This window comes from Pan paniscus, chromosome 19, assembly GCF_029289425.2.
Source record: "Pan paniscus chromosome 19, NHGRI_mPanPan1-v2.0_pri, whole genome shotgun sequence".
NCBI lineage: Eukaryota > Metazoa > Chordata > Mammalia > Primates > Hominidae > Pan > Pan paniscus.
Genome location: NC_073268.2, coordinates 75,263,915 through 75,291,906, shown reverse-complemented (window position 1 = coordinate 75,291,906; position 27,992 = coordinate 75,263,915). Strand labels below are relative to the sequence as shown.

The 27,992-nt window shown below is 41.1% G+C and overlaps 2 protein-coding genes and 1 long non-coding RNA gene across 25 annotated transcripts in view; 2 read left to right on the top strand and 1 right to left on the bottom strand.

Annotated features, from left to right (window-relative positions):
• The window catches only part of SKA2 (spindle and kinetochore associated complex subunit 2), a 45,320-nt gene extending 30,639 nt beyond the window's left edge, over positions 1–14,681 (top strand). For both annotated transcript variants that reach the window (XM_003817368.5, XM_055101640.2), the window contains exons 3-4: positions 5,333–5,509; positions 12,501–14,681. In XM_003817368.5, coding sequence (XP_003817416.1) covers positions 5,333–5,509; positions 12,501–12,569 — 246 coding nt within the window. In that variant the 3' untranslated portion in view covers positions 12,570–14,681. The remainder of the gene's footprint in view (positions 1–5,332; positions 5,510–12,500) is intronic.
• LOC129394435 (uncharacterized) lies at positions 6,378–17,396 on the bottom strand. The gene is made up of 2 exons (XR_008621699.1): positions 17,262–17,396; positions 6,378–6,904 (listed from the first exon to the last, which is right to left on the bottom strand). It is a non-coding gene; the product is annotated as an uncharacterized LOC129394435 (long non-coding RNA).
• A 585-nt stretch (positions 17,397–17,981) lies between these two features.
• The window catches only part of TRIM37 (tripartite motif containing 37), a 123,453-nt gene continuing 113,442 nt past the window's right edge, over positions 17,982–27,992 (top strand). For 8 of the 22 annotated variants that reach the window (XM_055101634.2, XM_055101629.2, XM_055101623.2 and 5 more), the window contains exons 1-2: positions 17,990–18,421; positions 20,486–20,587. In XM_055101634.2, the coding sequence (XP_054957609.1) occupies positions 18,401–18,421; positions 20,486–20,587 (123 nt within the window). In that variant the 5' untranslated portion in view covers positions 17,990–18,400. Of the gene's footprint in view, positions 18,422–20,485; positions 20,588–27,992 lie in introns of all 22 variants that reach the window. The other 14 variants (XM_055101632.2, XM_055101627.2, XM_055101631.2 and 11 more) reach the window with 6 other exon arrangements.

Here is a 27,992-nt window from a genome sequence, read left to right as displayed (position 1 = left end):
AATTACTCACTGCCATGTCAGTCTTATTGATCGAGCTTATGTCATAAAAACATGTATTATGGGTAGCTGCCCAACTACCCTGTCCTCTCTTTTAGCTCTATGGCCATTTATTTCTTATGCTTTATATACCAACTTTCCTTTCCTAGTTTTGTGAGATCCTCAAGGATTAGTTCTTGTCACTTTTATTTTTTCCTGTATGAATCTGTATTTGGCGAACTCATCATTCTCCTGAGTTATATTAATACATGCAGATCTCTGGGTATTTCACTACTGAGCTACATTCCAGTTACCTAAAGATCATTTATAATTAAGTTACATAATTTATTATCACCTCATGAGGAAGATGACTTCTTCCCTCCTACCAATTTCCCTCCCAATGTTAAACTTTTTTTTTTTTTCCCCAGACAGAGTCTCACTCTGTTGTCCAGGCTGGAGTGCAGTGGCATGATCATGGCTCACTGCAGCTTCGACCTCCTGGGCTCAGGTGATCCTCCCACCTCAGTCTCCTGCGTAGGTGGAAATACAGGTGTGTGCCACCACACCTGGTTCTAATTTTTTGTATTTTAGTAGGGATGGGGTTTTGCCATGTTTACTAGGCTGGTCTTGCCTGGGCTCAAGCGATCCTCCTGTCTCAGCCTCCCAAAGTGTTGGGATTATAGATGTGAGTCACCACCCCGGCCTAAACTTTTATTTTTGTCAAATTCTTGAATATATTTGAAGAGTTACAGAAATATAAAGCTTATAATTACAAAGAATAATGCTTCACACTCCCACCCTCAAGAAGGATACCACTCATCTCAGTGTCTTATGGTATTTCCTTTATATTTCTCAATAGTTTTCCTTGTACTGCATCTTTATTTTTCCTGATCTGAAACATCTACTAATTTCCTGGATACGAACTGTTATACTTCACATCCTGGCTCTGCCTCTTATTAGCATTGTGATTTTAGCCAAGTCAGTTAACCTTTCTGTACTTTAATTTCCTCATCTGTAAAATGGGAATATTACTACGTACCTCAGAGGTTGAGAGAAAATAAAGTTAGTTAACATATATAACTGTTTAGTCCAGAGTAAGTGCTATACATTAGCTGTTATCATTAATAATAATTTCCTACTATAGGCCTGGTGTAGTAGCTCACACTTGTAGTCCCAGCTACTTGGGATGCTGAGGTGGGAGGATCACTTGAGCCCAGTAGTTCAAGTGAGCTATGATTGCACCACTGCACTCCAGCCTAGGTGACAGAGTAAGATTCTAACTTTTTTTTTTTTCCCGAGACAGAGTCTTGCTCTGTTGCCCAGGCTGGAGTGCAGTGACATGATCTTGGCTCACTGCAACCTCCGCCTCCCAGGTTCAAGCGATTCTCCTGCCTCAGCCTCCTGAGTAGCTGGGATTACAGGCACATGCCACCCTGCCCAGCTAATTTTTGTATTTTTAGTAGATTCAGGGTTTCACCGTGTTGGCCAGGCTGGTCTCACACTCCTGACCTCATGATCCACCCGCTTCAGCTTCCCAAAGTGCTGGGATTACAGGCATTAGCCATCACGCCCAGCCAATTCTAACTCTTAAAAAAAAAAAAAAAAAAAAAAAGAATTTTGTACTATGGAAGATAAAGTTTAAATACTTTACTACCCATATTTATTCCTGTCTTCACAATTTCTGTAACTCTTTTATATAAGCCCTATTGAATACTGTGTCTGCTTTCCTTTCTTCACAACTTATTTTTCTAGAGCTAATAATTGTTTTCTTTTTTTTCCTTCCATTTGCTTAGTTTTTCTTTTCTTTTCTTTTCTTTTTTTTTTTTTTTTTTTGAGACAAGGTTTTGCTCTGCCGCCCAGGCTGGAGTGCAGGAGTTTGAGACCAGCCTGGGCAACGTAGAGAAGCCCCATCTCTACAAAAAATAATTTAAAGGTTGGGCGCAGTGGTTCACGCTTGTAATCCCAGCGCTTTGGGAGGCCGAGGTAGGCAGATCACCTGAGGTCAGGAGTTCTAGACCAGCCTGGCCAACATGGCGAAACCTCATCTCTACTAAAACTACAAAAATTAGCTGGGTGTGGTGGCACACACCTGTAGTCCCAGCTACTCTGTGACCATGGCTTACGGCAGTATCTGCCTCCCAGGCCCAAGTGATCCTCCCTGCTTAGCCGCCCGAGGAGCTAGCACCATAGGCATGTGCCAGCACACTTGGCTAATTTAAAAAATAATAATAGTTATTATTTTTTGAGATGGAGTCTTGCTCTGTCGCCCAGGCTGGAGTGCAGTGGTACCATCTTGGTTCACTGCAACCTCTGCCTCCCAGGCTCAAGTGATCCTCCCACCTCAGCCTCCCGAGTAGCTGGGACTACAGGCGTGTGCTACCACGCCCGGCTAATTTTTGTATTATTAGTAGAGATGAGGTTTCGCCATGTTGGCCGTGCTGTTCTGGAACTCCTGACCTCAAGTGATCTGCCCCTCTTGGTCTCCCAAAGTGCTGGGACTTGCAGGCTTGAGTCACTGCACCCAGCCTTTTAATTATTTTTTGTAGAGATGAGGTTTCATGCTATGTTGCCCAGGCTGGTATCGAACTCCTGACCTCAAGCGATCCTCCCGCCTTGGCATCCCAAAGTGCTAGAATTACAAGCATGAGCCACCATGGCCCGGCCTGCTTAGTTTTTCTATATACTTTTCACTAATTCAGCCTCAGACATTTCTAACAACTGTAAAACTCTTCTCAATATTGTCAGACACACTACATGTTCTTTAAGTTTTATTTTCTCCCATGGAAACATCCTATCCTTTCTGGTGTCTCTATCCTGCTCCCATCTGACCTCCTGCTCTATAGCTTCTTGAATTGCTGTCTTTCTGGGATTTTTTTTTTTTTTTCAGATGGAGTCGCACTCTGTGGTTAGGCTGGAGTGCAGTGGCGTGATCTTGGATCACTACAACCTCTGCCTCCCAGGTTCAAACAATTCTCCCACCTCAGCCTCCTGAGTAGCTGGGACTACAGGCGCATGCCGACACGCCTGGCTAATTTTTTTTTTTTTTTTTTTGTATTTTAGTAGAGACGGTGTTTCACCATGTTGGCCAGGCTGGTCTCGAACTCCTGAGTTCAGGCAATCCGCCCGCCTCGGCCTCCCAAAGTGCTGGGATTACAGGCGTGAGCCACCGCGCCCGACCTTTTTTTTTTTTTTGAGAGGGAGTTTTGCTCTTGTCACCCAGGCTGGAATGCAATGGTGCCATCTCGGCTCACTGCCACCTCTGCCTCCCGGGCTCAAGTGATTCTCCTGCCTCAGCCTACTGAGCAGCAAGGACTACAGGCGCCCACCACAATGCCCGGCTAATTTTTGTATTTTTAGTAGAGACGGGGTTTCGCTATGTTGGCCGGGCTGGTCTCGAACTCCTGACCTCAGGTGATCCACCCGTCTCGGCCTCCCAAAGTGTTGAGATTACAGTCATGAGCCACTGCGCCCGGCATTTCTGGGATTTCTTTACCATTATTTTGGTACTTCCCTTTGTTTTATTCCTGTGTTGTATCATATGTTTCACTCTTTGGTGGTTTATTTCTTTGATCTGGAAGTATATCATTTAGACGCTTCCTGAGGAAGATTACACAGAAAGTTAACTTTTTGAGATGCTGAATGTTTGAAAAAGTCTTTATTGCACCCTTTAACCCTTTTTCTTTTTTTTTCTTTTTTTGAGATGGAGTCTCCCTCAGTCGCCCAGGCTGGAGTGCAGTGGCACGATCTCGGCTCACAGCAACCTCTGCCTCCCAGGTTCAAGTGATTCTCCTGCCTCAGCCTCTTGAGTAGGTGGGACTACAGGTGCCCGCCACAATGCCCAGCTAATTTTTTGTATTTTTCGTAGAGACGGGGTTTCACCGTGTTAGCCAGGATGGTCTCGATTTTCTGACCTCATGATCTGCCCGCCTTGGCCTCCCAAAGTGCTGGGATTACAGGCGTGAGCCACCGTGCCCGGCCTAACCCCCTTTGTTTGATGAGTGGTTTGGTTGAATATAGGATTCTAGATTGGAGATTTTCTCTTAATTTTAACATCATTACTTCGTGGTTTTCTAGCTTCTATTGTTGCTGTTGAAAAATGGATGCCATTCTCATTCCTGATCCTTTGTCTGTGCTTTCCTCCTCAGCCTACCCCAGTCCCTTACCTATCACCTGGAAGTTTCAGAATATTTTTTCTATCCTGCGAAAATTTACAGTTATGGTATAGATCTTTTTATTAATTGTGCTGTCACTTGGTGGGGCCTGAAAATACATGAATCTTACCTAATCATAAAAAAAGAAATCTGGCAGGGTACAGTGGCTCACACCTGTAATTCTAGCACTTTGGGAGGCTGATGCAGGAGGATCACTTGAGGCCAGGAGTTTAAGACCAGCCTGGGCAACACAGTGAGATTCCTGTATCTATTTAAAAAAGAAAATTAAAGAAAAGAATTACCAAGTGGCAGAAGGGGCTCAATTGAAATGTCTTTTATGGAATAGTGGTAATTTATATTACAAAATAAATCTGGAAAACCAGCATAGTTTATAAATACAGTTGGGTTGGCATGAATTTTATATTTTGTGTGTATATAAGTAAATTGATATTTATACATACTTTATCCCCATGATAGTATGTTTACGAATTTTGGCCGGGTGCAGTGGCTTACGCCTGTAATCCCAGCACTTTGGGAGGTTGAGGTGGGTGGATCACAAGGTCAGGAGATTGAGACCATCCTTGCTAACACGGTGAAACCCCTTCTCTACTAAAAATACAAAAAATTAGCTGGGCGTGGTGGCGGGCGCCTGTAGTCCCAGCTACTCCGGAGGCTGAGGCAGGAGAATGGCATGAACCTGGGAGGTGGAGCTTGCAGTGAGCCGAGATTGTGCCACTGCACTCCAGCCTGGGCAACAGAGTGAGACTCCATCTCAAAAAAAAAAAAGATTTTTATAAGTAGTTTCAAGTTGTCTTATTCTTTAAGAACAAATACTAATAGTGCCTTTTATCTTCTTCTGAATAGCATTTAGAATTGTATTTTAGAAATATTGTATAATTTATTATTATGAACTATCCATCAAATGTTATATATCTAAGGTGACCCTTATTTGCTGTTTAATATTGCTAATTTTTTTGGTGGGTTATTTCTGTACCTAGGCTATAAATTCCTTGAGAATAGGATCTAGGTCTTATACTTTTCTGTCTTCCCCACCTCCCATCTGATGTCATGTGGCTACATAATTAAATACTCAACAGTGTTCAATTAAATGGATGGTAGAATGTGTTGTATGTATACAGTATTTTAATTCTTAAAAAGCTTAATCTTTCATAATTTAATACATGTTCACTTTTTTCCTGATGTAGAAAAATCCAGTTACACTCTTAAAGGAATTGTCAGTGATAAAGTCTCGATATCAAACTTTGTATGCCCGCTTTAAACCAGTTGCTGTTGAGCAGAAAGAGACTAAGAGCCACATTTGTGCTACTGTGAATAAGACTATGAATATGATACAAAAACTACAGAAGCAAACAGACCTGGAGGTAATGCTTTCAGTTGACAGGTTAGATTTGTTTAGCTTTAGCTCTGAGTGTTGCTTTGAAAAATAAACCTGATGTAACTTAAATTTTGAAACTCAGCAGTCAGTTTGAACTATTGAAAGATTTTCCTGATACCCTGAAGTATAACAGCTCTTATTTCTGTTTATTTAAAAATAAGCATTTGGACTTGACATGGTTAATAAAGAAGTGTGCTGTCTTGAATTATGTAACCATGGCAGAAAACTTGGTAATACTTATTAAATCTAGCAGCTTAGCTGGTTCCTGTAAGTACTAGTGAGACTGAGATGTCTAGAAAATGGTTGCTTAGAGTGCTGTATCAAGGAGCTGTGTCTGGACATGGCAGAAAATAGCGTAGTCTGCCACAAGCATGGGAAGGAGGAAGGGCTGCATATGTGATATTTATTTGCCAACTCTACACTAAATTTTGGCTTAAGATACTTTGAATTATGGGCTTGTAGCTAGAGTAAATCAGAAAGGTTAATTACCCAGGTCAGTTTGATCAAGAATACTTTATATTGCAAATGGAGGGGAAAAAATAGAATAATATCTGCTTAGAACGATAAAATGATACCTTAGATGTATCTGTTATATCACAAGGAGATGAATGGTGGAGGAAGGAAGGGCAATTGAACAGGGAATAGAGGTAATGGGGAGACAGAATTTAAAACAGGGTTGTGTCACATGCTAGTAAATTAAATGCAAAAAAAAAGTATGTATATGATAAGCTTTTATAAATCATCTCAAATCACACATTCTTCATTATATGTGCCTGACAATAGAGCACATAACCCTGTTCTTGGAAAACAAATAGCTGATTAAGTATAGTTCCAGATGTACATGACAACATATCTGTACAGAACCATAAATTTATTGAAGCACAGAATAAACTTGGGTGAGAGGGCAAAGAGAAAAATGGTATTTTGAATATTTACAAATTTCCCCCACTGGATATAATAAATCGATGGTATATTTTTGAGACTACAAATTGGTACATAAAAGTAGTTATATAGTAATAGAGGATTTTTTTTCTTTTTTGAGATGGAGTTTCACTCTTGCTGCCCAGGCTGGAGTGCAATGGCACCATCTCGGCTCACTGCAACCTCCACCTCCCGGGTTCAAGTGATTCTCCTGCCTCAGCCTCCGGAATAGCTGGGATTACAGGCGCCTGCCACAATGCCCAGCTAATTTTTTGTGGTTTTAGTAGACACAGGGTTTCACCATGTTGGCTAGGATGGTCTCGAACTCCTGACCTCAGATGATGCATCTGCCTCGGCCTCCCAAAGTGCTGGGATTACAGGCGTGAGCCACCATGTACAGCCAGTGATAGAGGATTTCAGTCATCTGAGTATCTGTAAAGGTCTTCAGTTGAAGAAATACCTGAAATGAACAATACTTATGTCAAAGGCTGAAAACTAAGGGAGCTTTTACTTTGGATCAAGTTATGGCAAACAAGAAGAAATGATTTAAAAGTTATAAAACTTGAAAGAGGTGGTCATATTTTAGAATCAATGATGACCAAATTGGGAAATGTTGGATATAGTGAGTCTTGTACCTACTGCTTTAAAAATGAGGTAGTATGTTGGGCACAGTGGCTCATGCCTATAATTTTGGCACTTTGGGAGGCCAAGGCAGGAGGATCAGTTGAGGCCAGGAGTTTGAGATTAGCCTGGACAACATAGTGAGAACCTATCTCTACCAAAAAAAAAAAAAGAAAAAGAAAAAGAAAAAGAAAAAAATATTTTAAATTTACTGGGCATGGGAGTGCATGCTGGTAGTTCCAACTATTTGGGGCAGAAGGATCCTTTGACCCCAGAAGTTTGAGGCTGCAGTGAGCTATGATTGAACCACTGAATTCCAGCCTGGGTGACAGGGTGAGACTGTCCCCCAAAAATTTTAAAATAAACTAAAATAAAAATGAGATAGTAGTAGAAAGTTCAGAGGGAATACAGATATGAAACTTAATCTTCTGAGAGATGTTTAAAAGGGAAGCTTAATAAACAAACCATTATATTGATAAATTTTTATGATCCAAATGTGAATGGGAATGACATCTGTAGAGCTGATAACCAAAAACAGTTATATGAGCCCAGAGTTTAAAGGACTTGCAAGGTACAATTTGTAAATAAATTTCAAATATTAAAAGGTCACAGGGACAAACCTGTGAAATTAGTTAGGAAAGCCAAAGAGGCCGGGTGCGGTGGCTCACACCTGTAATCCCAGCACTTTGGGAGGCCGAGGAGGGAGGATCACGAGGCCAGGAGATCGAGACCATCCTGGCTGACATGGTGAAACCCCATCTCTACTAAAATAACAAAACATTAGCTGGGCATGGTGTTGCACGCCTGTAGTACCAGCTACTCGGGAGGCTGAGACGGGAATTGCTTGAACCTGGGAGGCGGAGGTTGCAGTGAGCCAAAATCTTGCCACTGCACTTCAGCCTGGCAACAGAACGAGATTCTGTCTCAAAAAAAAAAAAAAAAAAAAAAAAAAAAAAAGCCAAAGGCAAATAGAGCTAAGGCCTCTGAAATTTTCTAAAATAACCAAAAGGTTATTTTAAAGGCGCTTTAAAATTATCTGGGGAACAAGAAGGACAAGAAAAGGATAAAGTCTCCTTGGAACCAATAGTGCTTTGTTTATAGATAACAGAATGTATATCTGTTCAGGTATTATCTTGCTATAATCTTTATCAAAGAGTGGTTTTTCATTTGGAAGGGTAGAAAATGTATTTGAATTTGTAATAGTCAAAAAGAACACCTGAATTGATAATACTAAATAATAAATACAGAACAGAAAAGGAGGTAGGAGAAAGGGAATACATACTAATTTCGTAATCTTTCTTAGGGGATGTTAAGACATTGACAAAAGAAGAAAAAAAAGACAAAAGACACTGAAGTTTATTTATTTATTTAATTTTTTTGTTTGTTTGTTTTTTGAGACGGAGTCTCCCTCTGTCGCCCAGGCTGGAGTGCAGTGGCACGATCTTGGCTTACAGCAACTTCCGCCTCCCGGATTCAAGCAATTCTCCTGCCTCAGCCTCCCAAGTAGCTGGGACTACAGGCATGTGCCACCATGCCCAGCTAATTTTTTTGTATTTTTAGTAGAGATGGGGTTTCACCAAGTTGGCCAGGCTGGTCTCGAACCCCTGACTGCAAGTGATCCACCTGTCTTGGCCTCTCAAAGTGCTGGGATTACAGGTGTGAGCCTCCGTGCCCTCATATTTAAACTGAGGTTTAAATATGTTCAATTATAAAGGTGATCTCATCAAAAGAAAAAGGGGACTAAACTTACACCCAAACAGAAAATAGCAAAACAAACGCCCAAAACATATATAACAATAAATAGAAAATTAAAAAGGCATTAAAAGTAGAATATGTGGTATTCTATGATCTTCCAAAATATGTGTGATAAAGAAGAAAAATTTCTACAAACTTTAGACTGGTTAACTTGACTTTAATTCCTGGAAAAATTCTTTGAGAATTTATTAAACAGATGGTCTGAAAGCTTTTGTAGTGATCACAAGGAGCAATGTGGATTCATTAGTCTCATAGCTGGGTATGGCAGTGTGCACCTGTAGTCGCAGCTACTTGGGAGGCTGAGGTGGGACGATTGCTCAAGCCCAGGAGTTAGAGGTTGCAGTGAGCTATGACCACACCACTGCGCTCCAGCCTGGGCGATGGAACGAGACTCTGTCTCTAAAACAAAAACAAAACGAAAAAACCAAGTCTTGTCAGAATAACATTTCCTTTTTTTGAGGTAGAAGAAGGAAATCCTGTAACTGGGTTGTAGTTAAGACGTATGATTGTTTTTCATTTTCCTTGTGAACATGTTGGGCAAATGTTGGTTTGATCAGTGGAACCAGCTGCATATCAGAATCATACAGGTTCTGTGGCTGTTCTAGATTTGGGCTGTCCTATTTACATAACGTAATGTGGCTATATAAATTTAAATTTAGACTGGGCATGGTGGCTCATGCCTGTAATCCCAGCACTTTGGGAGGCCGAGACAGGTGGATCACCTGAGGTCAGTAGTTCCAGACCAGCCTGGCCAACACGGTGAAACCCCCGTCTCTACTAAAGAAATACAAAAAATTAGCCAGGCATGGTGGCGGGCACCTGTAATCCCAGCTACTTGGGAGGCTGAGGCAGGAGAATCTCCTGAACCTGGGAGGCAGAGGTTGCAGTGAGCTGAGATTGCGCTCCAGCCTGGGCAACAAGAGTGTAACTCCGTTTCAAAATTAAAAAAAAAAAAAAAAAGGAAGAAAGAACGAAAAAAAGAAGAAAAGAAATTTACATTTAAGGTAGTTAAATGAAAGATGAACATTAAGTTCTTCACCTACTGATTGGACAGTGCTGATAAAGAATATTTCCAGCATCATGGAAAGTTTTATTGGACAGTGCTGCCCTAGAGATTCTGATTCTGTAGGTCTGGGGTGTTCCAGATTTGGCAGTCTCTCTAGAGATGACCTATATAGTTGGCAGAATTGTAACTACTTGATTCTTCAGGTTGTACCTCCTATTAATTCCCCACATAACCCTTTGTTTCAGCCAGCCTGTTTGTTGGTGCTCTGTGAAAGTCCCTTACAACTTCCCTTCAGCCTCCCTTCTTCTTTTGCTGCTACCGGCTTTTGGTGGATGCTACTGGCCATTTTTCTTTCTCAGTATCTGTTATCCTTTCCTGCCTACCAGAATATAGACATGCAGTGCATAATGACGTTTTGGTCAACAATGGACCAAATATATATGACAGTGGTCCCAGAAGATTATAATAGCGTATTTTTACTGTACTCTTATGTTCAGATGTTTAGATATAAAAATACCATGTGTTACCACTGCCTACAGTATTCAGTACAGTAACATGCTGTACAGATTTGTAGCCCAGGAGCAGTAGGCTATACCATATAGCCTGAGTGTATATATACAATCCCTGTTTGTGTAAGTACAGTCTGTGATGTTCACACGATGAAACTGCCTAACGATGCATTTCTCAGAACGTACTCCTGTCATTAAGTGACACATGACTATACTGACTTTCTTGAGATGTGTGTTGTCCCTCATAGCGATGTGCCTGAGATGAATCTGGCCCCATCCTCAGCTCCAGGGGTGCATCTGATTGGCATAGGGAATGGACTTTATTTTTTAACTAACAGTGGTTGAAGAATGGGTTTGTAACCCAAATGACATGTGAGTAAGGATAGTCTGGAAGTAGGTTACTAGGAAGACTTTACTCACTGCTAAGAGAACCCTGAGAAGAGAAAGCTTCTTTTCTTCTTCTGGACATTGTGTAGAGTTGTGATACCTAGCACCGTTAAAGCCATTTGCTGTCAGCTTGAGGGTAAAGGCACTATCCAGGATATTAGAGCTGTGAGATGGAAAAAATGGAGTCCTTACATTGTTCAGTTGCTAAATAAGTCAGCCCAGAAGTCTTTCCTTTTTCTGAAGTTATTGTGGAATGATAATACATTTTCTTTTCTTTATCTTTTTTTTTTTTTTTTGAGACAGAGTTTCACTCTTGTCGCCCAGGCTGGAGTGCAATGGCGTAATCTTGGCTCACTGTAACCTCCACCTCCCGGGTTCAAGCAACTCTCCTGCCTCAACCTCCCGAGTAGCTAGGATTACAGGTGCCTGCCACCATGCCCAGCTAATTTTTTGTATTTTTAGTAGAGATGAGGTTTCACCATGTTGGTCAGGCTGGTCTCAAACTCCTGACCTCAGGTGATCCACCCACCTCAGCCTCCTAAAGTGCTGGGATTACAGGCATGAGCCACTGTGCCCGGCCTCTTTCTTTTTTTTTGTGATGGAGTCTTGCTCTGTCACCCAGGCTGGATGGAGTTCAGTGGTGCGATCTTGGGTCACTGCAGCCTCCGCCCCCCAGGTTCGAGGGATTCTCCCAACTCAGCCTCCTGAGTAGCTGGGATTACAGGTGCATACCACCATGCCTGGCTAATTTTTGTGTTTTTTAGTAGAGATGGGGTTTCACCATGTTGGTCAGGCTGGTCTCAAACTCCTGACCTCAAGTGATCCACCCGCCTCAGCCTCCCGAAGTGCTGGGATTACAGGCATGAGCCACCGCGTCTGGCCTCTTTTTTCTTTTCTTAAGATGAGGTCTTGCTCTGCTGCCCAGGCTAGAGTGCAGTAGCACCATCAGGGCTGACTGCAGTCTTGACCTCCCAGGCTCAAGTGATCCTCCCACCACAGCCTCCTGAGCAGCTGGGACCACAGGTGTGCGCCACCATGCCCAGCTAAAAATTAGTGTACTAATTAGTTAAAAATTAGCTACTCGGGAGGCTGAGGTGGGAGGATCGCTTGAGCCCGGGAGGTTGAGGCTGCAGGGAGCCATGATTGTGCCACTGCACTCCAGCCTGGGTGACAGAGTGACCCCGTTTCAAAAATAGAAAACAAAAATTTTGGAAAAAAATTAGATGGTTGTATCTGTACTGAACATCTGTAGACTTTTTTCCTTATCATTTATTCCTTCCACAATACAGTGTAACAATTATGTATATAGCATTTACATTGTATTAGGTATATAAGTAATCTAGAGATGATTTAAAGTATACAGGAGGATGTGTATAGTTTCTATGCAAATACTACGCAGTTTTATATAAGGGACTTGAGCATCTGTGGATTTTGTTATCCTGGAATCAATCTCCCACAGATACTGAGGGTTGACTGTACTTTTAGAATATGGCATCCAAACATGACTTCTTTGGTTCTGCTATAATCCTTAAATTGTTTGATTTCTTGGTCTTGTTTCTTCAACTTAATTGCAAGTTCTTTAGAAGCTCAAACATCATAGGACCTTGTATATAAATAGCCAAATATCTGTTTTTTCCCTTGCCTTTCTAAATCTGTGATTACATACATAGTATAAGCTTAGGGAAACATTTATTGGTGTGACAATGCAGAAGTTAACTAAACTGATTCAACAGTCTTTGAAGGTTTTTGAAATAAAGATTTTATCATTTATTTTCTAGCTGTCACCACTGACTAAAGAAGAGAAAACTGCGGCAGAGCAATTCAAATTTCACATGCCGGATTTATGAAGAAATGGACTTGGAAAGGAAATTCTAACAGAGAAGAGCTTAATTCCAGAGAAATTTAGGAAGATGTCTTGTTAACCCTTGATTCTAGAGATTGGGGGCTGGTGAAGGGGGTTTGGCTTCAATGACTGGATAATGATATCTTTCATGAGAGAGACTATAAGAAGAAGGGCAGATAATATATGAATAAAGTTCAGCCAAAAGGATCAAATGAGAATAAAATGATTTAAATATATGTATACACGCATGCACACACACACTTAGTCTTGTAATTTCAGGCCAGAAATTCTCTTAACACTATTTTGCATCTGTTTTCTTTTTCTAAGTCATGATAATGTAGATGTTCTGGTCTATCATAAAATAATGTTTATGTACATTTCAGTCATTCGGTATGTGGCTTTGTAAATTAAAGTATAGGCAAAACATTTGTGTTATACATTATATATAATTTCATTTTGTAAATGTTGATTGCGCATGTGGTCACATTATTGTTGAGACTGCTTTTATGTGACCTGTAGTCTCCCACAGAACCTAAAGTAATAAGCTGGCTTTTCTGTGATAGCCACTTTTGCGTATTTCTTTCCCTATTTCCCTTGCCTGCTAATGTTGAACAGCATGAACTTGCTTTCTGATGCTGTTTTAGACTGTCCCTGTTGTATCTCAATAATATCTTTGTTTTCCTTCAGGCTTTATTACTATAATTGTTCATTCTACATGAAAGCTAGGAAACTGAAATTAGAAGAGCACTTATCTGCTACTTGCCAGTTTTGCGTGAGTGTGTTATATGTATGTGTCAATTTCCCTTTAAAATAACTATTTATTTTAAAATAACTATTGGCAATAAGGAAACTGTTCAAAGTAGAGGCAGATCTTGATAGAAAGATGTTAATCACAGGGTTGTTTATAATAGCAATATACATACACATTTGGCTAGTACTAGGTGAATAGGAAAATAAATCATGTTGTATGTATACAATAAGAGGTCAAGTTGCCAATAAATTATTACTGTTAATGTTCTGGGAAATGCTGAAACTATGCTAAGTGGGGGAGAGGGAAAGCAGGTATTGCAGTTTTGTAGTGAAGATTGGGCTTTGGAGTCATATCTGAGATGTAAGTAGCAGCTTTTAAATTCTAGCTATGACCCTGTGCAGATCACTTAACTTTTGAGTGTCAGGATGTTTGGAAGGACAAGACAGGAAAGTGTTTTAATACAGGGTTCAGTATTTAGTAAGCCTTCAATAAATGATATTACATACATGTAATAAAAACTAAGCATTGAAAGGACTAGGAAAAATGCATCAAATGTTAGTTCTGCAGGTTATAGAATTATACTTTTATGTAATTTTAAAATTTCAGTTATGAACATGTTTGTCCATTAACAAACTTATAATAGCTGAAAAACAGGGTTGTGAGAACAGCTTCAGTTATAATTGTCCTGTCTAGTTTGAATATTTCAAGAACAGAAAGCCTTTTTTTTTTTTTTTTTTTTTTTGAGACGGAGTCTCACTCTGTTGCCCAGGCTGGAATGCAGTGGTACGCTCTCAGCTCACTGCAACCTCCACCTCCCAGGTTCAAGCAGTTCTCTGCCCCACCCTCCCGAGTAGCTGGGATTACAGGCGCCCGCCACCACGCCCGGCTAATTTTTTGAATTTTTAGTAGAGATGGGGCTTCACCATCTTGACCAGGCTGGTCTTGAACTCCTGATGGTGATCCACCCACCTCGGCCTCCCAAAGTGCTGGGATTACAGGCGTGAGCTACCGTGCCCGGCCCCCTTTTTTTAAATTACAGAGAAATAAGTTACACCTTAGCATCAGATATTAATTTTCTTCAGTGTTCAGGCAATTAGTATTTAGAAAGCTCTTGTCATGAGATGGCTCTGGGATGTGATGATGATTGTTGGGATTGAAAAAATGGTAGTATCATGGAGAGATCATAATAAATTCTTATTATAATAGTATTAAAAGTGGTTTGCTTTCAGTTAGGGACAAAAATTAGATTGTACTATTTTTCCTCTATGATTTCCTTCAGTTATCTTCCAAATGTTGTTTTTTCCCCACAGCCCCTTTAACATTGTTCTCTATGCACTTCTCAATACATTTTCATTTGTTTCTCAAGCCTCTTTGTGGATGACTCCTAAATATAACTTCTTCCACTAGCTCTAGATCCGTATTTCCAATAAAATCCCCTACCTGAATATTCAAGTTAAACATGTCCAGAATACTTACTGATTTTATTGTTAATAGCCACTATTCTGTTGTCTGGAATTAAAACCTGTATAACTAATTTGCATCCCTTTATCTTCTTAGTCAATAAAACCTACAATCCTCTTTCTAAAATGGTCATAGTATACAACCTCTACATTATCTTCACACCTCCTTAATTTAGATCTTTTGTTTCTCATCTGTATTATAATTGTTTTCTCCTATGTGACTATAGTGTCTTTATGTCTTAAGTTATAAATAATACATGTTTAAGAATTTAAAAATCACAGGCATGGCCGGGCATGGTGGCTCACGCCTGTAATCCCAGCACTTTGGGAGGTCGAGTCGGGCAGATCACAAGGTCAAAAGATGGAGACCATCCTGGCCAACATGGTGAAACCTTGTCTCTACTAAAATTACAAAAATTAGCTGGGCGTGGTGGCACGTGCCTGTAGTCCCAGCTACTCGGGAGGCTGAGGCAGGGGAATCGCTTGAACCCAGGAGGCGGAGGTTGCAGTGAGCTGAGATTGCGCCACTGCACTCCGGCCTGGCGACAGAGTGAGACTCTGTCTCAAAAAAAAAAAAAAACCCCAAAAAACACACAAAAAAAACAACAACAAAACAGGCATATAAATTATCTAGAGGTAATCTGCAAATAATTTCTTCAGGCATTTCTACATGTATACAAACTAAAAAAAATTTTTTTCAACAAAAGTAGGTTGATACTGTGCCTTGTACTGCTGCTGTACTTAGATTTTTTTTCATTTCATTATTTTATTTGAGAGAGGGTCTCGCTCTGTCACCCAGGCTAGAGTGCAGTGTTGCTATCATGGCTCACTGCAGCCTCCAGGGCTCAAGCAATCCTCTCGCCTCAGCCTCCCAAGTAGCTGGGACCACAGATGCATGCCACCAACCCCTGCTAATTTTTGTATATTTTGTAGGACTTGGTTTCATTATGTTGCCCAGGCTGGTCTCCAACTCCTGGGCTCAAGAGATCTGCCAGCCTCAGCTTCCCAAAGTCCTGGGATACATGAGCCACTGCACCCGGTCTTCAATTCTAATATATTTTTGTTATGTCACACATCCACCCTTCTTTTTAACAGCTGTAATCCATTATATGGCTATACCATACTTTTTTTTTTTTTTTTTTTTTCATTTTAGACGGGATCTGGCTCTGTTGCCCAGGCTGGAGTGCAGTGGCGTGATCTTGGATCACTGCAGCTTCAAACTCCTGGGCTCAAGTGATCCTTCCATCTCAGCCTCCAGAGTAGCTGGGACCACAGGTGTGCACCACCATGCCCAGCTAGATATATAGTCATTTTTATCAGTTCCTTAGTGATAGACATTTAAGCTCTATAACAGCAAGTTATACAAATAATATAACAAGTAAGTTGTATAACAGCAAGTTATTTAAGGATATGTATGAAGTTAGGAGATTTTTCTTGTGGGGAGGGCAGCAAGGTCAGCCTTTAAGGGATTCTGATGGAGCAGACCATTGGCTCTCAAACCCCAGGGCTTGGCAAACGATGTGAGTTTAGCATCTTGCCAACTAAATTATTTTGCTCAAGTTATCCTTTTTGCTTGCAACCAACGGCCTGTAATCAGCTGTACAGGTTTCTAATTGTTCGCTATTATGAACTGGTGCAATAAGTCCTTCGACATTCTTAGGTTCTTCGGCAAACATACAAGAATCTTACTATTTATCATATAAGTATTGCAATTTGTCTTATTTGTCTTCTGTACTGCTCCTTGAGAGCAAGGGCCACTTCTCATTACTCTGAATCCCAAGTACAGCATTGCATTCTTTTTTTTTTTTTTTTTTTTGAGACGGAGTTTCACTCTTGTTGCCCAGGTTGGAGTGCAATGGCGCGATCTCGGCTCACCGCAACCTCCGCCTCCTGGGTTCAAGCGATTCTTCTGCCTCAGCCTCCCCAGTAGCTGGGATTACAGGCATGCGCCACCATGCCCGGCTAATTTTGTATTTTTAGTAGAGATGGGGTTTCTCCATGTTGGTCAGGCTGGTCTCGAACTCCCGACCTCAGGTGATTCGCCAGCCTCGGCCTCCCAAAGTGCTGGGATTACAGGCATGAGCCACCACGCCAGGCCTAGTACTGCATTCTATAAATAATTCTTTTAAGTAAAATTCTCATAATATTAACCATCAACCATTTAAAAATGTACAACTGAGGGCATTTTCATAAAAATAGCTCCATGTAGTTCAAAGACCACAAATAATTCTTACTGAAAGAATTTTTCAGTCTCAGATTAATCTTTCTAAATTATATCTTGTTCATGACCCAAGTAGTTAAAAAAAATTGTTGCTACCCACCACCTATAAGCCTAAATGCCTGATATTCAAGAACTTATTTCTAGATTATTAGTGATTCTACATGTGCACTCTAGGTCGGTTAAGCATAATTAGTTGTTTGCAATAAATACAGGAAAAATTAAATTCAAATTATGAATTTGATATGCCCTCTTTGTCTCACAAACCTTCAATTCTTGCAATCTTTACACATCTGGCAGGAAATTGTAGAAAGCAGATCCCATTTATAGGAAAGATGAATATCGCTGATACCCTTTCAATAGTCCCACGGCGACAACTTAGGCGGCAAGAATGAAGTGTGGGATGTGGGAACGAAGACTTCACAGTGTGTGGTCCCGTCCTCTCACCACCGTAATGAGAAATGACACCTCAGGCTTCACAGTCTGGAGCCTTCTAACTCGATTAGCTTTGGTAGGTGGAACGCAAGTCCTACAAACCTTAGACTGTTCCTTCCAGAGAGAACCACTAACCATGAACCTTCTGCACCAGGGTTTCTCAAAGTGCGGGCCACAGACCACCTGCTGCCGAATCACACGATGCTGGGTGAAAACGCGGATGGCCTGGGCCCCACCCTAGAATCTCAGAGTCCGAATACCTAACTACGGATGTGGCTCTGAAGACTGCGCTTTCCACCAGTACGCCAGGTGGCTCCGTCTTTGGCGCGCAAGTTTGAGAGCCGTGGGGCCCCGCCCTCCGCCAAGGTGGGCGTGGGTGGCGTAGCAGAGCCCCAAGCTCAGGCCGCCTGCGCAGGCTAGGACCGGAGGCACGCAACCCTGAGGCTGCGAGTCGCCAAGTCTCGTGTGCGCCCCGCAACGCGGGAACTAGGCGAACGCTCCACGCTCCTCCCCTCCTTTCCCCTCCCGCAGCGTCCTGCGCGCATGCGCTTCGCAGCTTCTCTCGCCGCCGCGCCCCCAGCTGCTCTGGTTACAGTTGGTGTTTGCGGATTCTCTGCGGCGCCTTCTTCGCGGAACTCCACCGTCAGTTCCATAAGCGCGCGCCCGCGTCACGTGGGCCGAGGTTCCGTCGCGGCTGCTGGCCGGCGGCTGAGCCGGGAGAAAGGAGCTGCGGCCACCGTTCGCCCTACCTCTGCGCCTCGGGGCGGGCGCGCCGGTAAAAATGGCGAAATGGGGGTAGGCGGCGCTGGACCTGAAGAGATGGGGCGCGCAGGTGGGGCGGTTGTCAGAGCCCCCTGACGTGGGCGCCGGGCTTTTATCGGCGATTTGATCTGGCGACCTCGGGCCGGCGCCTAAGAGGTCAGACTGCGGAGCCTGCGGGTCGCCAACGGCCCCGCCGAGAGCCGGAGGCAATGGATGAACAGAGCGTGGAGGTGAGGGGGTTGTGAGGGTGGTGGTTAGTCCCCGCCCCCACCCGATGAGCGGTTTTTATTCGGGGAGTCGTGCCCATGTCCTCCCTCCAGTAGGGCACCCCTACCCCGCCCCTGCCGCTGCGGAGAGGGCTGGCCCGGTACCAAGGATGCCGTGCCCATTCTGCAGCGCTCCGGGTGTCTTGTGCTCACTGTTCCGCAGTCAGGTGGTGCGTATCCTGGAGTTTTCAAGGATGTCTTGGCACAGGTACTCATCCCCACCGGGTGTTTGCAAACAGCATCCTTTTCCGACCAAAACTGCAGATTCATCAGATGGATGTACCCTGCCACTCGCCACCAGTCCTTGCGAGTTCTTGAGCTGATCTAAATCTCGTTCCAAATGGATAGTCATCTTTCCCTCTCAGTGGCACATTTTGCAGGCTTCTGCCCTTCCTTCCTAGATTGAATCAGCATATATTATCTCATGTGTAGTTTCCAGAACAAACTCTCCTTTTTATAACTGATTCTTGTAAGCTGTGAGTTAAAATAGTTGGGATATGTAGGATATGTAAGTAAAGACTAGGAATATATTTTAAAAGATTGTTTATTGAACATAATTGTGTAATCATTATCAAATTTTGAACCTTTCAGATACTGAAATAGGAAATCCTTGCTTTTTAGTAAGGGGTAACTATGTTATGGATATTCCACTTGAAACTAGTCATTCAGTAGTCTTATTGTCCACCCCGTTGCAGGTTACAGAATCTGCATCTCCCAGGTTCTTTCTGGCCCTACAGAGTCATGATGAGATTAATGAGTAATTTTCTCCTTAATTCCTCATATAAAGAATTATAAAGGTTTTGTAAACTTATCTTGGTTTTAGGAGGGTTTAATTCTAGAATGGAGTGAAAGTAAATGTCAGTAATATAAAAACAAAGTATACAATACAATAAGTATACGTTTAATTGTATCCTTTTTCTTGTTAAAAACTTTTCAGTTACTTCCTAAATTGATTAAATTGAGGCTTGCAAAGATAATACTGTTTCTTGTATTTACATATTTTTGTTGTTGTTTCCAAGATCGCTTTGAACTACCGTCAACATTTTCAATTGGGGCAGAATCTCAGGTTCAAATAAGTAGCTAGTCTGTTGTAACATCAGGGCAGCAGTTCAGATTTCTGGATTCTGAATTCATTTTTTTCTGGGTCACAGTACACTGCCTTTAGGATGTGTCTTTTTAAACTTCTTTTTCCTCTAAATTATAAAATCAGTTTATACCTTTTGGGGAAATTGCAGAAAAAGTTAAAAGTTCATGTTGTGTATTCAGTCATATAGTCTGCCTTTTTTCCTTTTTTCTTTTTTTCTTTTTCTTTTTTTTTTTTTTTTTGAGACAGAATCTCACTCTGTCACCCAGGTTAGAGTGCAGTGGCACCCTCTCGGCTCACTGCAACCTCCGCCTCCTAGGTTCAAGCAATTCTTCTGCCTTAGCCTCCTGAGTAGCTGGGATTACAGGTGCACACCACCACGCCCGGCTAATTTTTGTATTTTTAGTAGAGACGGGGTTTCACCATTTTGGCCAGGTTGGTCTCGAAGTCCCGACCTCGAGTGATCCACCTGCCTCAGCCTCCCAAAGTGCTAGGATTACAGTCATGAACCATCATGCCTGGGCCTTTTTTCCCTGCTGTTATATATTATATGCATTTTTCTGTATCATTAGATGAAGAAGTATTTCTAGTGACTGTAATCTATGTGTAACTGCCATAATTTACTTAATATTTGGACATTTGGGCTGTACCTAGATTCTTGCCATTATAATTACTGCTTCAGTGAAAATTTTTCTGCATGTCTGTGTTTGCATTTCCTATATTTTCCTTAGAATAGAATCATCGTGAAACTTAGAAAAACGGCAGTACATTTTCCAGATGTTTTGAGGTACTCTGTACCTTGACCAACCAAATCCTGATATGGAATAGTTAAAATTGAGAGATCAGCCCAAAATAAATGTAAATGTCAAGTTGTTTTGAGCTTGCCTTTTACTCTTGATTCAGTAGCCTAAACTGGTGGACCTTACTTCTTTTACTGTTTTCAGAGCATTGCTGAGGTTTTCCGATGTTTCATTTGTATGGAGAAATTGCGGGATGCACGCCTGTGTCCTCATTGCTCCAAGCTGTGTTGTTTCAGCTGTATTAGGGTAAGTTGTATTTCTTTTTACATGCAGTTAGTATATATAGTATATATTGTAAGGATTAACCATTTCCCTTATCTTTTTGTTTTACATTTTTTGCCCTAAAGTGCTTGCTTGCATTGTGCTTGGGGTTGAGGAATACTAAGATAAATGACAAATTGCCTGCCTTGAAGGAGCTTAAATCTAATTGAGGGAATGGAGTTTAGAATGTTTATTTTGAAGAATGTGCGGTATCATAAGGAGGCACTAAAGAAGTGCTGTGGGGCTCAGAAGAGGACTGGTTTATATGTGTTTGGTGATTAAGATAGAGAAAAAGTGTTTAATCTTACAATTACAAGACACTCTAGAGATGAATATAATCTAGTGGCTTTAAAACTTGAGTGTTGGTGCTTTGGGAGGCCGAGGTAGGTGGATCATGAGGTCAAGAGATCGAGACCATCCTGGCCAACATGGTGAAACCCTGTCTCTACTAAAAATACAAAAATTAGCTGGGCATGGTGGCATGTGCCTGTGTCCCAGCTACTTGGGAGGCTGAGGCAGGAGAATTGTTTGAACCTGGGAGGGCAGAGGTTGCAGTGAGCCGAGAGAGCGCCACTGCACTCCAGCCTGGCGACAGAGTGAGACTCCGTCTCAAAAAAAAAAAAACTTGAATGTTGGCCTGAGCGCGGTGGCCCAGGCCTGTAATCCCAGCACTTTGGGAGGCCGAGGCGGGTGGATCATGGGGTCAGGAGTTCGAGACCAGCCTGACCAACATGGTGAAAGCCCATCTCTACTAAAAATACAAAAATTAGCTGGGCGTGGTGGTGTGTGCCTGTAATCCCAGCTACTCAGGAGGCTGAGGCAGGAGAATCGCTTGAACCCAGGAGGCGGAGGTTGCAGTGAGCCGAGATCATGCCAGTGCACTCCAGCCTGGGCGACAGAGCGAGACTCTGTCTCAAAAAAACAAAAAACAAAATAACAAAATGAGGAAGTCCAAGATTTTGGTTGTGTGTGCGAGAGTCCAATAGCACATCTACAGAGCATAGTTGAAAACTGCCTTGTTCACATTCCCCTTCAATTATTTATTTTCCTGAGAAAATCAAAGAGGTCACATGCTCTTCACCTCAAACTTTCTGTTTCAGCTGGGCGCGGTAGGTAGCTCACGCCTGTAATCCCGGCATTTTGGGAGGCTGAGGTGGGTGGATCACCTGAGGTCAGGAGTTCGAGACCATCCTGACCAATATGGTGAAACCCTGTCTCTGCTAAAAATACAAAAATTAGCCAGGCATGGTGGCATGCTCCTGTAGTCCCAGCTACTCGAGAGGCTGAGACAGGAGAATCACTTGAACCCGGGAGGCAGAGGTTGCGGTGAGCAGAGATGGTGCCACTGCACTGCAGCCTGGCGACAGAGCGAGACTTTGTCTCAAAAAAAAAAAAAAATTTCTGTTTCCTTATTCTTGCCTAAGGAAGATACATATGCCTTTGTCAAGAGTATTATCCGTAACACTTAAATAATTTTTTTCTAGTCACACAGCTCACAATTGATGGTACTGGATTTGAACCCATTAAGTTCAAGAACTCTATAGCCTGTTCTTTGTCACTGTACCATGCGCAGAAGACCAAGTTAAATATGATGTTAGTTCTCATACTTCTAAAACTAAGAGATTCAATCTTTCTTGGCCTTCTTTCTTCAGCTGTAGAATTCAGATATGATTTGCTTTACAAGGTGGTTATGGCATTAAATGAGATAACCTAAGGAGTAATTCAGAAATTAAAAAATACTATATCTACTTGTTTGTAAGGTGTTATTTTATTGTTAAAATAGCAACTAATACACATTAACACTTACCCATGTTTTAATAAACAGTAAAACTGATGCTAGATAAATTAAGTAATTGGACTTCGTTACTATAGTTAATTAAGTGGTAGAATCTGGATCTGGGCGCATTTCTTTTGATGAAGGTCTCATATGCTTATGGTCTCTGGTTGTTACCTTATGCCTCATTGATTCTGTATTTTTTCATTGTTACATCTTCTTCCTCCTGCCCCTTAAATGCATTTATTTCTTAATTTCCTAAGATCTTGTTGCTGTTGTTCTCTACTCTGAGGTTTCTGGGAGTATTCAGCTACTTTGGGAAATTTGATTTACTTTAGCAGCTTTAGCTATCATCTTTGTGTGTATGGCTCCTAAATCTATTCCTTCAGCACTGACTTTTGGATGTCTTGTCCTTCTAGCATCTTGAACTTTGTTCAAGATCAGATTATTCATATTATTTTCTCAAACCGATTCTAAGTTCATTCTTTTTGTTCTGTTCTGCTAGTCACTCAAACTGGAAACTTTATACCAATGATTTTTTTATTTTTTATTTTTTATTTTTTTTTGAGATGGATTCTTGCTCTGTTGCCCAGGCTAAAGTGCAGTGGCGTGATCTCGGGTCACTGCAACCTCCGCCTCCCAGGTTCAAGCGATTTTCCTGCCTCAGCCTCTCAAGTTGCTGGGAGTATCAGCGCACTCCATCATGCCCGGCTATTTTTGTATATATATATGTATATATGTGTGTGTATATATGTATATATATAAACATGTATATGTATATGTATATGTGTGTGTGTGTGTGTGTATATATATATATATATATATATATTTTTTTTTTTTTTGTAGAGATGGCGTTTCACTATGTTGCCCAGGCTGGTCTCAAACTCCTGACCTCAACTGATCTTCCCTCCTTGGCCTCCCAAAGTGCTGGGATTACAGGCATGAGCCACTGCGCCTGGCCTATACCAATGATTTTTAAGTGCAATTAGTTATTATCTCCCTGTTTCACGTATATTTGTCTTACCTTTCTGTTTTTATCATTACCATGCTAATAGAGAAGTATGAACATTGGTTACCTCATGCTTAGATTATTTAATTACTTTCTATCTGATCTCTTAGGTTTGAGTCTTTTCTTATCTCCAGTCCATTTTCTGTCCTGCTACTATATTAATATTTTTCACTGATATCTCTTTTTTTTCCCCAGAAGCCTCAGAAATGTATTATATAAAGGATAAAATCCAAGAATGTTAGCCTTGTGTTCAGACCATCCAGATCTGGTTCTGACCTTTCTTTCTAGGGCTGTCTTGGTTCCTGAATGCACTAATCATTTGTTCATTCATTCAGCAAATATTAATTGCTTGCCTACTTGTTTTCAAGCCAGTCATTTTTTATTAGGTATAATTGACATGCAGTAAACTACACATATTTAAAGTGTACAGTTTTTTTTTTGTTTGTTCTTTTTTTTTTTTTTTTTGAGACGGCGTTTTGCTCTTGTTGCCCAGCCTGGAGTGCAATGATGCGATCTCCGCTCACTGCAACCTCCATCTCCTGGGTTCGAGTGATTCTCCTGCCTCAGCCTCCCAAGTAGCTGGGATTATAGGCATGCATCACCACGCTTGACTAATTTTGTATTTTTAGTAGAAACAGGGTTTCACCATGTTGGTCAGGTTGGTCTCAAACTCCTGACCTCAGTTGATCCACCCACCTCAGCCTCCCAAAGTGCTAGGATTACAGATGTGAGTCACTGAGCCTGGCCAAGTGTACAGTTTTGACATATATGTATTCTTGTGAGACAATCATTGCATCCAAGTTAGTGAATATATCTGTCATCCCCAAAAGTTTCCTTGTGCCTCTTGGTAATTCCTCCCTCTACTTGCCTTGTCCCCAGGCAACCATTGATCTGCTTTCTGTCACAATAGATAAGTTTGCTTCAGAGATAAGGGGGATGGAAAAAGAGAAAAAAGATAAGTTTGCATGTTTTGGAATTTTATACAAATGAAAATCATACAATATGTACTCTCACGGATCTGGCTTTTTTTCACTCAGCAAAAATACTGTATGTATCAGTAGTATTCCTTTTTATTGCTAAGTAGTATTCCATTGTATGTATTTACCACAATTTGTTTATGCATTCACCTGTTGATGGGCATATGGCATGTTTACAGTTTTTGCTATTACAATGAAAATTGCTGCGAACATTCGTGTACAAGAAGCTTTCTTTTCTCTTGGGTAAATACTTAGTAATGGAATGGATAGAGATTATGTGGTAGATGTGTGTTTAACATTTTGAAAATTGCCAAGCTATTTTCTAAAATACTTGTATCTGGGAGCTAAACAATGAGCATACATGGACATAAAGGGGGAAATGCTAGACACTGGGGACTTCAAAAGAGGGAGAGGAGGAGAGGGATGAAGGTTAAATTAAAAAAAGGATTGGGAGGCCGAAGTGGATGGATCACCTGAATTCGGGAGTTCGAGACCAGCTTGACCAACATGGAGAACTCTGTCTCTACCAAAAATACAAAATTAGCCAGGCCCGGTGGTACACGTCTGTAATCTCAGCTCCTTGGGAGCCTGAGGCAGGAGAATCGCTTGAATCCAGAAGGCGGAGGTTGTGATGAGCCGAGATCGCACCATTGCACTCCAGCCTCGGCAACAAGAGCGAAACTCTGTCTCAAAAAGAAAAAAAAAGAAATAGTTTTATAATTTTACATTCTCACCAGAAGTTTATGAGAGTTCCAATTCCTCCACATTAATGCTAACAGTTGGTATGTTCGGTTTTGTGAATTTTAGCCATTCTCAGGGGCGTGTAGCCATTCTTACAGGTTCCTTGTTTTAGTTAGCGTTTCTCTGTTGAGTAATGATGTTAGCATCTTTTCCAGGAGTTATTTACCATCCATATGTTGTCTTTGGTAAGGTGTCTGTTCGGTGCCCCCCATTTTGTGCTAAAATAAATATAACAAAATTTTCCATTTTACCCATATTTAAGGGTACAGTTCAGTGTCTTTAATTACATTCATAATGTTATACAACCATATCACTATTTCCAAAATCTTTCATCACCCCAAACAGAAAGTCTGTACCCATTAAAAAAAAAAGAAAAAAGAAAATAAACATAAGTAAACATAGAAAAGGTATATTAAAAACACAGTATAAAAGATAAAAAATGGTACACCTATGTAGGGCAGCTCCATTCTAATCTTACGAGACTACTGTAGTATATGCGGTCCATCATTTACCGAAACATCTTTATGTGACACATGACTATATACCACTTTTTGTTTATCCTTTTTCTTAAGTTTTTTTTTTTTTTTTTGAGACAGAGCCTCGCTCTGTCGCCAGGCTGGAGTGCAATCGTGCGATCTCGGCTCACCACACCCTCCACCTCCGAGGTTCAAGCGAGTCTGCTGCCTCAGCCTCCCGAGTAGCTGAGACTACAGGTGTGCGCCAGTACACCCAGCTAATTTTTGTATTTTTAGTAGAGATGGGGTTTCACCATATTGGCCAGGATGGTGTCGATCTCTTGACCTGGTGATCCACCCTCCTTGGCCTCCCAAAGTGCTGGGATTACAGGTGTTGAGCCACCGTGCCTAGCCTATTTATGCATTTTTATCTCTTGATGGACACTTGGGTTGTTTTCACTTTTTGGATATTGGATATTGTTAATAGTTCTGTTGTTAACAATTATCTGTTTGAGTTCCTGCTTTCATTTCTTTTGAATATATATCTAGGAGTGAGATTGCTGGGTCATATGGTATTCTGTTTATTTTTTTTTAATTGTGGTAAAATATACCTAATGTAAAATTAGCCTTTTTTTTTTTTTAAATGAGACAGTGTCTCACTCTGTTGCCCACGTTGGAGCACAGTGACACAATCATGGCTCACTGCAGCCTCAATCTCTTGGGCTCAAGCAGTTGGCCTGCTTCAGACTCTTGAGTAGCTGGGACCACAAGTGTGTGCCATCGTGCCTGGCTAATTTTTTTATTTTTTGTAGAGACAGGGTTTTACTTTGTTGCCAAAGCTGGCCTCAAACTCCTGGGCTCAAGTGATCTGCCTGCCTTGGCCTCCCAAGTGCTAGGATTACAGATGTGAGCCACTTGGTCCAGCCAAATTTGCAATTTTAACTGTATTTTTAAGTGTACTGTTTAGCGGCATTAAGTACATTCACATTGTTGTGCAGCCATCACCACTATCCACCTTTAGTACTTTTTCATCATCCCAAACTGAAACTCTGTACTTGATAAACAATAAATTCTCATTATTCTCTTCCCCCAGCCCCTGTTAACCACTATTCTACCTTCTGTCTTTACATTGACTATTCTAAGTACATCATATAAATGGAATCATAAAATATTTTTGTTTATTTCTACCTCTCTATTCTGTTCTATTAGTCTCTATTTCTGTTCTTATGGTAGTACCACACTGTTTTGATTACTGTAGCTTTGTAGTAAGTTTTGAAATTAGGAAGTGTGAGTCCTCCAACTTTTTCAAGATAGTTTTGACTATTTGGCATCTCTTGAGATTCCATGTGAATTTTAAATGCAGTTTTCTACCAATATAAAAAGTACCATTGGAGTTTTAGTAGGGATTACATTGATTCTGTACATGCCTTTGAGTAATATTGCTGTCTTAACAATATTAAATCTTATGATCCTTGAACATGGGTGTCTTTCCATTTATTTAGGACTTCTTTAACTTCTTTGAGCAGTGTATTGTAGTTTTGCACGTATAAGTCTTTCTTTTTCTTTTTTATTTTTTTGAGACAGGATCTCACTGTCACCCAGGCTGGAGTGCAGTGAAGTGATCATGGCTCACTGCAGCCTCAACTTCCTGGGTTCAAGCGACCCTCTTGTCTTGGCCTCCCAATGCTGGGATTATAGGTGTGAGCCACCACACTCAGCCTCCATGTATGTCTTTCAGATTCTTGGTTTGTTTTTTCCCTAAGCATTTTATTCCTTTTGATGCTGTTGCAAATGTGTTATTTTCTTAATTTCCTTTTTAGATTGTTCATTGCAAGCTTATAGAAATGCCAGTGTTTTTTGTGCGTTTGTCTCCTGTAACTGCTGTGTTTATTAGCTTTAACAATATTTTGTGGACTCTTTAGGGATTTTTACAGATAAGATCATGTCATCTGCAAAAAGATAATTTCACTTCTTTTTTAATTAGGATACTTTTTATTTCTTTATCTTGCCTAAGTACTCTGGCTGGAATTTTTAGTACCTGTATTATGTCAAATAGAAATGGTAAAAGCTGGCATCCTTGTCTTTTTCCTGATCTTAAGAGGAATTTTTCCTGATCTTAAGGGGAAGAGTTTTTAGCCTTTGAATCGTTGACTATGATTTTTATGAGTTTTTATATATGGCCTTTATCAAGTTGAGGAAGTTCCCTTCTATTTCTATCTATTGAGTATTTTTATCATGAAAGGATATTGGATTTTGTCAGATGCCTTTTCTGCATCAATTGAGATGATCATAGTGGGGGTTTTCCATGAAGTGGTGTATTACATTGAATGATTTTTGTAGTTGAATCATCTTTGTATTCTAGGAATAAATCCCACTTGGCCACAGTGTATAATTTTTTAAATAGTCTGTTGAATTAGTTTTATTGGGATTTTGT